The sequence below is a fragment of the Carlito syrichta genome, unplaced genomic scaffold (assembly GCF_000164805.1).
Source record: "Carlito syrichta isolate Samal-C Ts95f unplaced genomic scaffold, Tarsius_syrichta-2.0.1 Scaffold313872, whole genome shotgun sequence".
NCBI lineage: Eukaryota > Metazoa > Chordata > Mammalia > Primates > Tarsiidae > Carlito > Carlito syrichta.
Window position 1 is genome coordinate 1,064,882 of NW_007257968.1, and position 12,690 is coordinate 1,077,571.

Consider the following 12,690-nt stretch of genomic DNA (forward strand, 5'->3'; position numbering starts at 1 on the left):
TCCACTCACCTCGGCCTCCCAAAGGCACGGGATTACAGGCTGAGCCACCGAGCCCGGCTACGTTATTATTTTTTAAGCAGTTTAAATATCTTTTAGTCTGGGCTCAGTGGCTCAGCCTGTAATCCCATGCCTTTGGGTGGCCGAGGTGAGTGGATTGCCTGAGCCCGCGGGTTCGAGACCTGCCTGGGCAACTTGGCGAGACCTCACCTCTACCATAAATCAAAAAAAAAATTAGCCAGGCGTGGTAGCGCACGCCTGTAGTTCCAGCTACTTGGAAGGCTGAGGCTGAAGGATCGCCGGAGCCCAGCAGGTCGAGGCTGCGGTGGCCGGGAGCGGCCACTGCACTCCAGACTGGGCGACAGTGAGACTCCAACTCAAAAAAAAAAAAACAAAAAACCATAAAAGCTCATTTTGGATCTTTTTTGTGTCTTCCATGTCTCTACTTAACATATGCACATTTCTTCTTATTTCTATATATCTGTATTGATTCTGGTTTTGCTTCAATTGATTAATTTTTCTCTTTTTTATGACATATATTTTCTTATCTATATTCTAGGTGATTTCTTTATTGGCACTCAGACATTGTGATTTTTACTTCATTGGATGCTGCTGGGTGTTTTTATATTCCTCTAAATATTCTTGAACTTTATTCTGCGATACAGCTGAGTTACTTAGAAACAGTTGGATTATCTCGTTTCTAAGATGTGATGGGTGACCCTAGAGCAGCATTTATTCTAGGGCTAGTTTTTCTCACTACTGAGGCAAGTTCTTCTGAATATTCTACACAATGCCCGCGAACTATGAGGTTTCCAGTCTGTTTGGTGGAAACAGACATTAGTCCTGGCCCTGTGTGAATCAGGCTACTGTTTTCACTAATTGCTTCAGTTGGTTCTTTCCCCACTGCCAGCTAGTGTCGTCACACTCACACACTGAAATCATCACAAATGTACTCCAGCCTGTGTAAAAGATGATGGTGGCAGCAGGGCCTTTATAAGTTTCACAAGGGTGGGCACACCTCATCAACAAGGGTAGCTGCATAATGAAGATTTGTATACCTAGCCCTGAATTGTACCCCACATCTTCAAAATTTAAAAATTAAAAACTTAAAAAAAACACATAGGGCTGGGCACAGTGGCTCAGCCTGTAATTCCAGCACTTTGGGAGGCCGAGGCAAGAGGATTGCCTGAGCCCACGGGTTCAAGACCAGCCTGGGCAACTTGGTGAGACCTCTTTTCTACAAAAATCCCAAAAATGAGCCAGACGTAGTGGCGTGCATCTGTAGTTCCAGCTACTTGGAAGACTGAGGTGAAAGGATCACCTAAGCCCAGCAGGTCGAGGCTGCAGTGGCCGTGAGTGTGCTACTGCACTCCAGCCAGGGTGACAGAGTGATACACACACACACACACACACACACACACACACACACACACACACACACACACACAGGCTTTTGGAGGAAAGACACATAAACAGATAGCTCCCACCCTATAATACAGGTGCTGTGACAAAGGTGTGCACAGGAAACTGAGTAGAGAGGAGTCCCTGCTACCCTTCTGTCACATGTGATGTATTTTGCCCAGTGAGTTGTAAGTAGAAATAAAGTATGTCACTTCTGAAGAGTAGCAGTGAAAATCCCCTTCACAATTCTGTCTTCTCCTGGTGCAATGCTCTTGGGAGAGGCTGTATATTGAAACGGTAGAACAGAGAACAAAATGTCATGGGTCCCTGAGTCACCACATGGTAGATGGCTGCCTGGACCCACAATGAACATTATGTGAGCAATAAATAAACTTAAGCCATAAAAAAATAAGATTCACAGACCCTCAGCACTCTCACAGTTCAAGACCCTACTCCACTCTACATGAGGCATCTTAACATGCTTATCCCATGTTCCTCATTAGATACTTTTTTTTGAGTTGGAATCTCACTCTGTCACCCAGGCTGAAGTGCAGTGGCACACTCACAGCCACCCCAGCATCGACCTGCTGGGCTCCAGCAATCCTTCAGCCTCAGCCTTCCACGTAGCTGGAACTACAGGTGCGTGCTACCATGCCTGGCTAATTTTTGATTTATTGTAGAGACACAGTCACGCCAAGTTGTCTCGGGCTCCCAGAGTGCTGGGATTACAGGCTGAGCCATCGAGCCCAGCCTAGATACTTTTTAAAACCATAAGTCTTTTTATAATTTGCACAATTTTGAGTTTTTTGAAGAACAGAAAACTTCCTATAGACATGATCTTTATACACATATACATAGAGTGTAGCTGATACATTGTACATATTTCTGTAAATATTTATTTTGATTTTGTGGGTCTTTTTTTTTAAATGAAAAATCTCCTAGGTACTGTGCACTATGCCTTCATAACTATGGCAGCAGTGGAAAGGGAGGGAAGGGAATGAATCTGACAGCAGGATTGGAGTGCTTATACTGCATGGACTGGGGCGAGAGAAGAGAGTCATGGCTCACTGCCCAGCTGGCTTGAGCACAGCCATTTGCAGAGATGGAGAACAAGAAGGCATCAATAATAGGAGAGAGGGTGAATTTCATTTGAGACAGAAAGAAAACCACTCTCTTATCAGGAGGTGAAGAAAGGCAACAAGGATGCCAGATTCCTCTCCTTCCGTCATAGCTTCATCTTGGGTTGGCCTGGAGGATACCTACCTCTCCTGGTATCCTTACTGATATGAAGAACTTAGCCTGGGAATATGGCAAAAATCCCCTGATGATTACCAAAAGTGCCAATCTTGAATAAATAGTCCCCATAGGCTATTATGCTAGAGAAGTATGGTATGCTATCTTCCTGTGGCTTCCCTTTTTTTCTCAGAGTTCCTTTGCTTCTCTTGTCAACTTTCCAGAGTTTTAGCAGTTCCCAGTGCCACCTTCTGTGATGTCATCCCCCAGAGGAAGTTATGCTCAGAAGATGAGGCTGCCCATTTATACTCCAAAGGGACCACTAAAGGTGCCACCCCCAACAGAGATAGACTGGCCTAAAGATGATGAAGAGGACCATATTGTCATGGATCCAAGCCAGGAGGTGGATTCCCTGCCTCAGCCTTATCGAATGATCAACAAGCTGGTGGACCTCCTGTTGGACCGGGCATGGGGAGTCATTGAAGAGAGGAATGCACGGAGGGAAGGTGAGGGCAGGCGGATCCAGCCCCCTGTCTACCCTCCACTTGGAAAAATCCAGGTATGGAGTAGGCAACTGACTAGGAGTCCCTGTTTCTCAGTTGAGTGTTGTTAAATGAAAACCCCTGATCCAGAAACCTGCATTCAATAAGACAGGTGCATTTTTGAAAGATTATAGCCGGGCTCAGTGGCTCAGCCTGTAATCCCGCGCTTTTGGGAGGCTGAGGTGAGTGGATTGCCTGAGCCCGCGGGTTTGAGACCTGCCTGGGCAACTTGGCAAGACCTCATCTCTACAATAAATCAAAATGAGCCAGGCATGGTAGCACGCGCCTGTAGTTCCAGCTACTTGGAAGGCTGAGGCGGAAGGATCGCCGGAGCCCAGCAGGTCGAGGCTGCGGTGGCTGGGAGCAGCCACTGCACTCCAGTCTGGGTGACAGAGTGAGACTCCAACTCAAAAAACAAAACAAAACAAACAAAAAAAAAGAAAAGAAAGAAAGATTATAGGCAGGCTACCAGGTGTGGTGGCTCATGCCTGTAATCCCAGCACTTAAGAAGGCTGAGGTGACAGTATTGCTTGAGCTGAAGAGTTTGAGACCAGCCTAGGCAACACAGAGTGACCTCATCTCTACAAAAATAAAAAAAGTAGCCAGGCATAGTGGTGCACACCTGTAGTCCCAGCTACTCAGGAGGCTAAGGCAAAAGGATTACCTGAGTCCAGGAGGTCAAGGCTGCAGTGATCTGTGGTTGTACCACAGAGTGAGAGTCTAACTCAAAAAGAAAGAAAGAAAGATTAGAGGCATGCTGATGATGATTAAAATGGATCTGGTAATTGCCTGGAGAAATTGGGTGTTCTGATTAATGGAAGATTATACAGAAGCCCTTTTGTATTCAGCTATTGTTGAAAATCCTCCTTAATCTATTAGTCCACTTGATGGACTTGCCAGTGCCTCAGCTATTGTTCTTCTACAGTTTGTGCCAGATAAATACAGTCTGGGTCCTTTGGTCATGCTTAGCGCTGTGAATGTGCATTTATTCTCAACTTCCTTTTTTTCTCTGGCCTCCTTCCTCTAAAAATGGAATACTATGAATTTCTTGATGCTTGGGCAAGAGTTTTAGATGAGTATTATGTTTGGGAATGGTATGTCTAGGAAGGGCCTGTGACTCACTTTGAAAAGTTAGCTTCTATTACTTGAAGACAGCGGTAACTGTAAATAATTTATTTTATCTTTGTTTTTGTCTTCCCAGCTCAACAAACCACTAAATTGTATGGCTATTTCCCAAGACTATTTATTTATTGGAGGAACCAAAGGATTCTCAATTTATAATCTGGACACTGCTAAACAAATATGTGTTTGGGAGAAACTTAAGGTTGATGTCACTTCCATCTGGGCCACAGATTTGGGGAGTGAAATACTTATTGCTCCTGTGGATGAAATGGGTATTTTTCTTCATCTTCCTTTTTAGCCTAATTTACAGGCACCTATCGACTGTTGTTCAGCATTAGGGGAAATGAGATAGGAATGTAAGGAATGTTTTTGTACTATCTTCCAGGTGTGGGTGTGGTCTCTGGTCATGAAATAGTAACTAACATACACAGAAAAGTAGAGTATGCCTGGCACTATTCTAACCTTTCACATGGTAGCCCATTTAATCCTCACAACAGCCCTGGGGTGGGGGTGGGGGGAATAAAATGTATTATTCCTGTTCAGAAGAAACAACTGAGGCACAGAGATTAAATAACTCATTTGAGGTAACGTGGAAAGTCCATGGCACAGGCAAGCTTCAAGCCAGGCAGGATGGCCCCAGAGTCCCTACCCTTCCAGCACTCAGGAGTCCTGCTGCTCATATGAGCCAGAGTTGACCTTTTACCCTATCTTGAGGATGAGCCAGGCCTTCATGGGGAGTAAGGTATAGAAAACTGTAGACAGTGCCCTAGATAGCTGAGCCATTGCTCTTGGTTCTCTCCCAAATCTAGACTCCCTCTAGCCTGTTTTTGTGCCTGGTAACCCATCCTGCTACCTCTCAATATGAGGTGCTTGTCTACTTCATGGGGAACTAGGGACAAGTGTCAGCATTGGCCAGGAAGTCAGGAAGGTGGCCCTGTGCTGTTGGGGCAAGCAGCGCAGAAAGTGGCTGCTCACCTTGAGAGCATCTATGAAATAATGCATCTCTTTAAATAGCAGGCTCTGCTCAGCCAACATAGGCATACTGAAGAACTTTCTACCGGAGCATGACCTACCCAGACTGGCATTTTAGGAAGGGCACCCTGGCAGGAGCTTGAAAAAATCAAAATGAGAGGCAGAGAGACTACTGTCCGCATTGAAGAGAAGAATTCTGAAGGTCTGAACCAAGGCAGGGCTGTTAAAAATGAAAAGAAAAATTGTACTATAGTTATGTAAGATGTTAGCATTAGGGAAAGTGAGATAGAGATGTAAGGGAATGTTTTGTGCTATTTTTGCAAATTTTTAATAAATATAAAATTAGTTCAAAGTAAAAAGCTTAAAAAATGAAAAGCAATATATAATGGAAAAATTTAGTGAAATGGAACGTGTATATGGGTGAGAGAGTAGGAAGGTATGCTGGAGGCGGTGAAGAAAAATTCCTCCTTTGTGCCTTAGATAGCTGGGTGGATGATGATGCCATTTTCTTGATAGCAATAATAGGAGAATAAGATTTTAGGGGTCTGTAAGTTGAAGAGTTCCATTTGAACATGCACAGATATGAGGCACCCGGCAGATATCTATGTGGGAATGTTGATATTCAGAAATTTGGTCTAAAGATAGGATCATATTTATATGCTGCATTATACTAATTGGTTTCGTGTCTATGTAACCCTTGATATGATGAATTAGAGGGCAGACTGCCTTGGTGTCCCTAACACATTTGTTGGCATGGAGCAGATATCCTGTGAATTGTTATTGGGTTGAGCTAAGCTTTCAACTACAGTGGGTCAGATGCCTGTGCGAGGTCTATGTTAGGGTGCAGGCAGGTTATGAGTATCTGGGAGGCACCTAAAGAAAGAGGTAAAAAGTCATGGTGAGTGATGGTTGGTTAAACGGGAAGTAGGTTGACAGAATCACTTATTAATTCATCAAAATCACCTGCATCAAGAGCTTGTTGGGATAGAGTCCTTTCCTGAAAATAATCCACGAACTCTCAAGAGGAATACAAGACACTCACAGAAAACAGCTGGTAACAGTGTGGAGCAGTAGGAGATGATGTGTTAAAACAAGTAGATAGGAATCAAGGCCTATCCTTGATGTAACTGATGTGCTTACGGAAAACTTCTAGGAGAAGCAGGTAGGGCCAGGGTAGGTGGAGAAGACCTAAGGAAGGAAACAGCCTGGTCACTCCAAGTGAGGCATGGAGGAAGGCAGGGAGACCAGGAACAGCTCAGGCGGTGGAGGGATCTGGAAGGAGGCTAAAAATGCATGAGCTTATTATAGTAATGAGTTCATAAAGTAAATATAAGATTCCAGTTCTTCCTTGGTTCACTTGTCTTACGTTCTCACTTATTTTTCTGTTTCAGGTATCATTAGACTGTTTTATTTTTATAAGGATGGTCTTTTCCTAATCAAAGCCATCAATGAAGTGGTAAGTTCCTGTTCTTTCACCTTAGCTGGGCCAAAAGCTATAGCAAATTAAGTTTGCTTTCAATATGGAGGCAATGATAGTTGTCCTAGGTTAGAAAGAAATAGAGACCTCCCTGGCCAGTGAGCTTCCTCTAAAATATCCAGTTACAAGATCCCCTGCCACCAGAGGGAACATGCTGATTGCCTTGGATTTATCTGCCCTGTTGTCAGAAGAAAATTACTAAGAAACTGTAGTCTGGATTTTTCTTTTGAGCATCATACCAACATGTCTAAAAGTCCGACTTTTCTAGGCTGTTTTACATTCCCGTTCCCTTATCCATGCTGTTCCCTCTGCTTGGAATGCTTTTCTTGTTTCCCTACCTACCATGCTTGTTGTTAAATTCCTCCTCTTCTACAAGATCAGCTCAAATATCTTACCCTTTAAGGTATTTGCCCTGATATACCCAAGAGGAGCTGATCTCTCCCTGCTGTGTGCTGCCATTGTACAGAACACAATCTCAATCAGAGCATCTTCTGCACCTATACCCTGATTAGTTTATATGACTGCTTCTTCTCCTGAGGGCAGGGGAACTGTCTTACTCACCTTTGAGTCCTTTTTTCCCAGCTCATTGTCTGGAATGCTGTTAGCTCTCAGAAAGTGTTTTCTGAATCGATGAATCCTCAAAAGGGAGGTGCTCAGAATGGATTTTTGTTTTGTTTTTTTTTTGAGTTGGAGTCTCACTCTGTCGCCCAGACTGGAGTGCAGTGGCCGCTTCCGACCACCGCAGCCTCGACCTGCTGGACTCTGGCGATCCTTCCTCCTCAGCCTTCCGAGTAGCCGGAATTACAGGCATGCGCTACCACACCCGGCTGATTTTTTGTAGAGATGAGGTCTCGCTGCCCAGGTGGGTCTCGAACTCGCAGGCTCAGACAATCCACTCACCTCAGCCTCCCAAAGGCGCGGGATTACAGGCTGAGCTACCGAGCCTGGCTCAGAATGGATTCTTAACTGTAATTTGTCTTCTTAGAAATACCATTGATAGGCACCAGTTGATGGTCCCAGTACTGTTGTAGGCAATTCTGTGGGGAAAAGAAAGTATTTTCAACAAATGATGTTGAAACGCTGGATAAACAAATGTAGAAAAAATGAAGCTAAACTCCACTTCATACCATATATAAAAATTTATTTTTTTCTTCTAAAAATCTTTCTTCTTGAAAAAAATCCCAGAAAAATATTTGTGCCACCTTGGGACAGGCAAATATTTCTTAGGATGTGAAAAGTACTAACCATAAAAGAAAATATTGATATTACACTGAAATTTAAAACTTCTAATTTCCCATACTACATACAAAAATTAACAAAAAAGGTCAAGTGTGGTGGCTGATGCCTATAATCCTAGCATTTTGGGAGGCAGAGGTGAGAACATTGCCTGAGCCTAGGGATTTGAGACTAGCTGGGCAACTTGGTGAGACCTTATCTCTACAATAAATAAAAAAATTAGCTGACTGTGGTTCCAGCTTCTTGGAAGGCTGAGAAGGAAAGATCCCCTGAGCCCAGCAAATGTTGAGGCTGTGGTAACCATGAGCATGCCACTGCACTCCAGCCTGAGCAACAAAGTGAGACTCCAACTCAAATAATAATAGTAATAATAATAATAACAACAACAACTTGAAATGGATCATATATCTATATGTAAAGTCTTAAAGTATAAAACTTCCAGAAGAAAACATAGGAGAAAGTCTTTGTGATCTTGGGTTAGGCAAAGACTTTTTAGCCATAGCACCAAAAGCATGAGATATAAAAGAAAAGATTGATAAATTTGGCTTTATCAAAACTTAAAACTTCTACTCTGCAAAAGATGTTGTTAAAAGAATGAAAAGACAGGCTATAGACTGGGATAAATTGTTGCAAATCACATATATGATAAATGACCTGCATCCAGCATATATAAAGAACTCTCAGGCCAGACGTGGCAGTTCATGCCTGTAATCCCAGCACTTTGGGATGCTGAGGCAGGAGGATTGCTTGAGTTCAGGAGTTCGAGGCTGCAGTGAGCCATGATCGTACCACTGCATTCCAGCCTAGGTGACAAAGTGAGTCCCCTGATTTTAAAAAATAAATAATTAGAGGTGAGTGGATTGCCTGAGCCCGTGGGTTCGAGACCCGCCCGGGCAACTTGGCGAGACCTCATCTCTACAATAAATCAAAAACTAGCCGGGCATGGTAGTGCGCGCCTATAGTTCCGGCTACTTGGAAGGCTGAGGCGGAAGGATCGCCGGAGCCCAGCAGGTCGAGGCTGCGGTGGCCAGGAGCGTGCCACTGCACTCCAGTCTGGGTGATAGAGTGAGACTCCAACTCAAAAAAATAATTAATTAATTAATTAACTAAAGGATGCTTAACATTATTATGAGATACCATCACTAAAATCACAAAAAGATACCATTGCATGTGTATCAGAATGCCTCAGATTAAAGAACCCTACCAAGTGTTGGCAAAAATATGTAACAACTGGAGCTTTCATACACTGCTGGTAGTAAAATATAATGGAACACTTGGGAAGTTTCTTAAAAAGTTAAATATACATGTACCATGTGATCCAGCCATTCCATTCCTAGGTATTTACCCAGGAGAAACTAAACGAAAGCATTGACTTGTACATGAATGTTTGTAGCAGTTTTATTTGTAATAACAAAAAACAAGAAACTACCCAAATGTCTATCAACAGGTGGGATACAATGGAATACTTCTTCATCAAGAAGAAGGAGTTAACTATTAATGTGTATAACAACATGTACAAATCTCAGACTTATTATGCTGAGTAAAAGAAGTCAAGTGAAAATAATCCAGCCGGGCGTGGTGGCTTCCTTTCATAATCTAGCACTTTTGAGAGGCCAAGGTGTGAAGATTACTTGAACCCAGGAGTTTGAGATGAACCTAGGCAGCAGAGCAAGACCTTGTCTCTACAAAAAATTCAAAAATTAGCTAGGCTTGGTGGTGCATGTTTGGTAGTCCCAGTTACTCAGGAGACTGCTTCATCCCAGGAGTTTGAGGCTGTGGTGAGCCATGATCATGCCACTGTACTCCAGCCTGGGCAACAGAGTGAGACCCCGACTTGGGGGGATAAAAAGAATGTATACTATATGATTTAATTTTTATAAAATTCTAGAAAATGCAAACATATATAGTGACAGAAAACAGATCTGTTGTTACTTGGAACAGTACAACATTTGGAGGTGATGGATATGTTCACTGTTTTATTTGTGATGATGGCTTCAAGGGGTATACATGTGTCAAAATGTATCAAATTGTATACTTCAAACATGCAGTTTGGCCAGGGATGGTGGCTCTCACCTGTAATCCCAGCACTTTGGAAGGCCAAGGCAGGAGGATTCCTTGAGACCAGGAGTTTGAGACCAGCCTGAGAAATATAGCAAGACCCTGGCTCTATAAAATAAAATTTAAAAATTAGCCAGGGGTGGCATGCACCTGTAGTCCCAGCTCCTTGGGAAGCTGAGGTGGGAAGATTGCTTCAGCCTAGGAGTTTGAGGCTGCAGTGTGCTGTGATTATGGCACTGTACTCCAGCCTGGGCAACAGAGTGAAACTTTGTCTCTAAAAAAAAGCAGTTTATTACACCATTATACCTCTAATAAACTTCTGCTTACCAAAAGATGCTATTGGAGTACTAGAGTTCAGTCTGTTTGGAGCAGGAGCCTGAGCAGTCCCACTGCCACCTGGCCTAGTGACAGTCACACCCCAGGAAGAGCCACAGCTGTTGTAGCTGGCCCCAATTACCATTGCCGCAACCCTGAGCAAAGATTGTGACTGAGACCCAGCAGTTCTCACCCTAAACACTGCCCACACCACCACAGGCAGTGGTGGCCTGAGTGGCCACATATCGGTCACCTGGAAAAAGAAGGTCATGGAGACAAAGGTTTAGGGAACAAATAATTCAGATGAAATCAGGCACATTCAGGGTGGTATAGTGTAGAGTAGGGAACAAAAGATTCAATGCAAGGAATGGGTAAGGTTTCATCAACAGGAAGGACGCCAAGGATATGTATTTGGTCATAGATGAATAGCCCCAGGAAGTGCCTGAGGGTGTGGGAGATGGAGTTTGATGTTGTTGAAGGGTGCAGAGGCAGCAAATGCTACAGGGCTTCCTGTCATTCTGATGCCAGGCAGTAGATGTACAGCCGACTAACCGTTAGGAACTCTGTTCCCATCATAAAGCCAGCCCTCCATGCACTTGCTAGCAGAATTGTCAGAATGGTGAGAGAAAGGACCGAGATTTGGAGGGTGCTCCTGCAGGCTGGGTTCCACGCACTGGCCCAGCATGTGCAACCATTCTCAGCATGCAGGGACTCGGGGCACCCATGATATTCAAACCTCCTGTGCAGGGAGAAGTGATGGAAGGACCAACAACCAGGGCGCAGGAGAGCAAGGTGGACCAATAACACAGAATGTGTATGGGGTCCTAGACCACGATTCCCATGGGGCTCTCCTAGCCAGACACAGCTTGGAGATGTCAGCAATGAAGAGAAGGAATGTCAAGGCAGTGAGACCCAAGGTCAGCAACTGCAACTTCAGTTACAGATGCAGAAAACCCCAAAGTGGGTGAGAAAAGTAACAGATCCCTTAGCTGAAAAGTCCTCCACTCCGGAGGCCAAGCAGAGCAGGCTGATGGGGCAGGCTCACCATCTCTCTGCTGTTATCTGGTATAGTCACCTGACAAGAGGAACTGAATAGGAAATCCCAGCAAAATGAACAAAGATTAGGACTGAAGACCTAAGTGTTTGGCTGTTGTTGTGTTGTTATTTTTTGCCTGTTGACCAGATAGCTGGAATTATTTGTATTATCTATTTAGCATCTGGTTTGGTTTTTTGTGGTTTTTTTGGTAATTACAAATGTTTGTAAAAAGCCTGGCTTTTCTCAATATACTTTTTAAGGTTTTTAAATTGTTTCATATCTGGTCAAGTTGAGTTTTTTTTTATTATAAAGATGTGGGGTACGATTCAGGGTTAAGTATACAAATTTTAATTATGCAGGTACCCTTGTCAATGAGGTGTGCCCCTCCCTCCCCTAGCAGTTTCCCTCAACTGCCACTCCCACCCCCCTCTTCCCTGACCAAGTTGAGATTTTTAAGAACTTTTTTTGTTGTTGTTGGTACCTGGTAAGTATTTGATTTGCTAAGGGAACTAGATGAACAACATAGTCACATCACTCAAAGAATCTTTTTCCTCCCAACATTTTATTATGAAAAATTTCAGGCCCACAGAAAAGTTGAAAGAATTGTAATGGTATTTACCTATATACTTATCACCAAGGCTCTATATAAGAACCTCATTTTAATTTTTATTATTTTATTTTAATTTTTATTATTTTAGTCTCACTCTGTCACTCAGGCTGGAGTGCAATGGCATGTTCATGGCTACTGCAACCTCAATCTGCTGGGCTCAGGTGATCCTTCCACCTTAGCCTTCCAAGTAGTTGGAACCACAGCCATGTGCCTGGCTAATTTTTTTAATTATTGTAGAGACGCAGTCTCACTAAATTGCCCAGGCTGGTCTCAAACCTGTGGGCTCAGGCAGTCATCTCACCTCCACCTCCCAAAGTGCTGGGATTACAGGCATGAGCCACCATAACCTGGCCAAGAACCTCATTTTTTTAAAAATGTTAAAACATTAGTACTTAATTTGTTTTCAAAAAAAGTCAAACGGCAAACCATTATAATAAAGACAATATTAAGAAAATGAAAAAACAAGCCACAGACAGATTGGGAGAAAATATCTAAAGAGTGTGTGTGTGTGTGTGTGTGTGTGTGTATCTCCTTTAAAGTATTTATATCCAGAATTTATAAAGAACTTCAAATCAATAATATACTGACAACCCAACAAAAACTGGCAAAAAGCTTGAATTGACATTTTACAAAAGAAGATATATGAATAACCAATTTTTTTTTTTTTTTTTGAGTCGGAGTCTCACTCGAT

The 12,690-nt window shown here is 43.2% G+C and overlaps 1 protein-coding gene across 2 annotated transcripts in view; it reads left to right on the forward strand.

Moving 5' to 3' along the window:
• The first annotated feature begins 2,857 nt into the window (after positions 1-2,857).
• Positions 2,858-12,690, forward strand: part of WDR93 (WD repeat domain 93) — a 47,951-nt gene continuing 38,118 nt past the window's right edge. For both annotated transcript variants that reach the window (XM_008070624.2, XM_008070625.2), the window contains exons 1-3: positions 2,858-3,190; positions 4,375-4,567; positions 6,659-6,723. In XM_008070624.2, the coding sequence (XP_008068815.1) occupies positions 2,888-3,190; positions 4,375-4,567; positions 6,659-6,723 (561 nt within the window). In that variant the 5' untranslated portion in view covers positions 2,858-2,887. The remainder of the gene's footprint in view (positions 3,191-4,374; positions 4,568-6,658; positions 6,724-12,690) is intronic.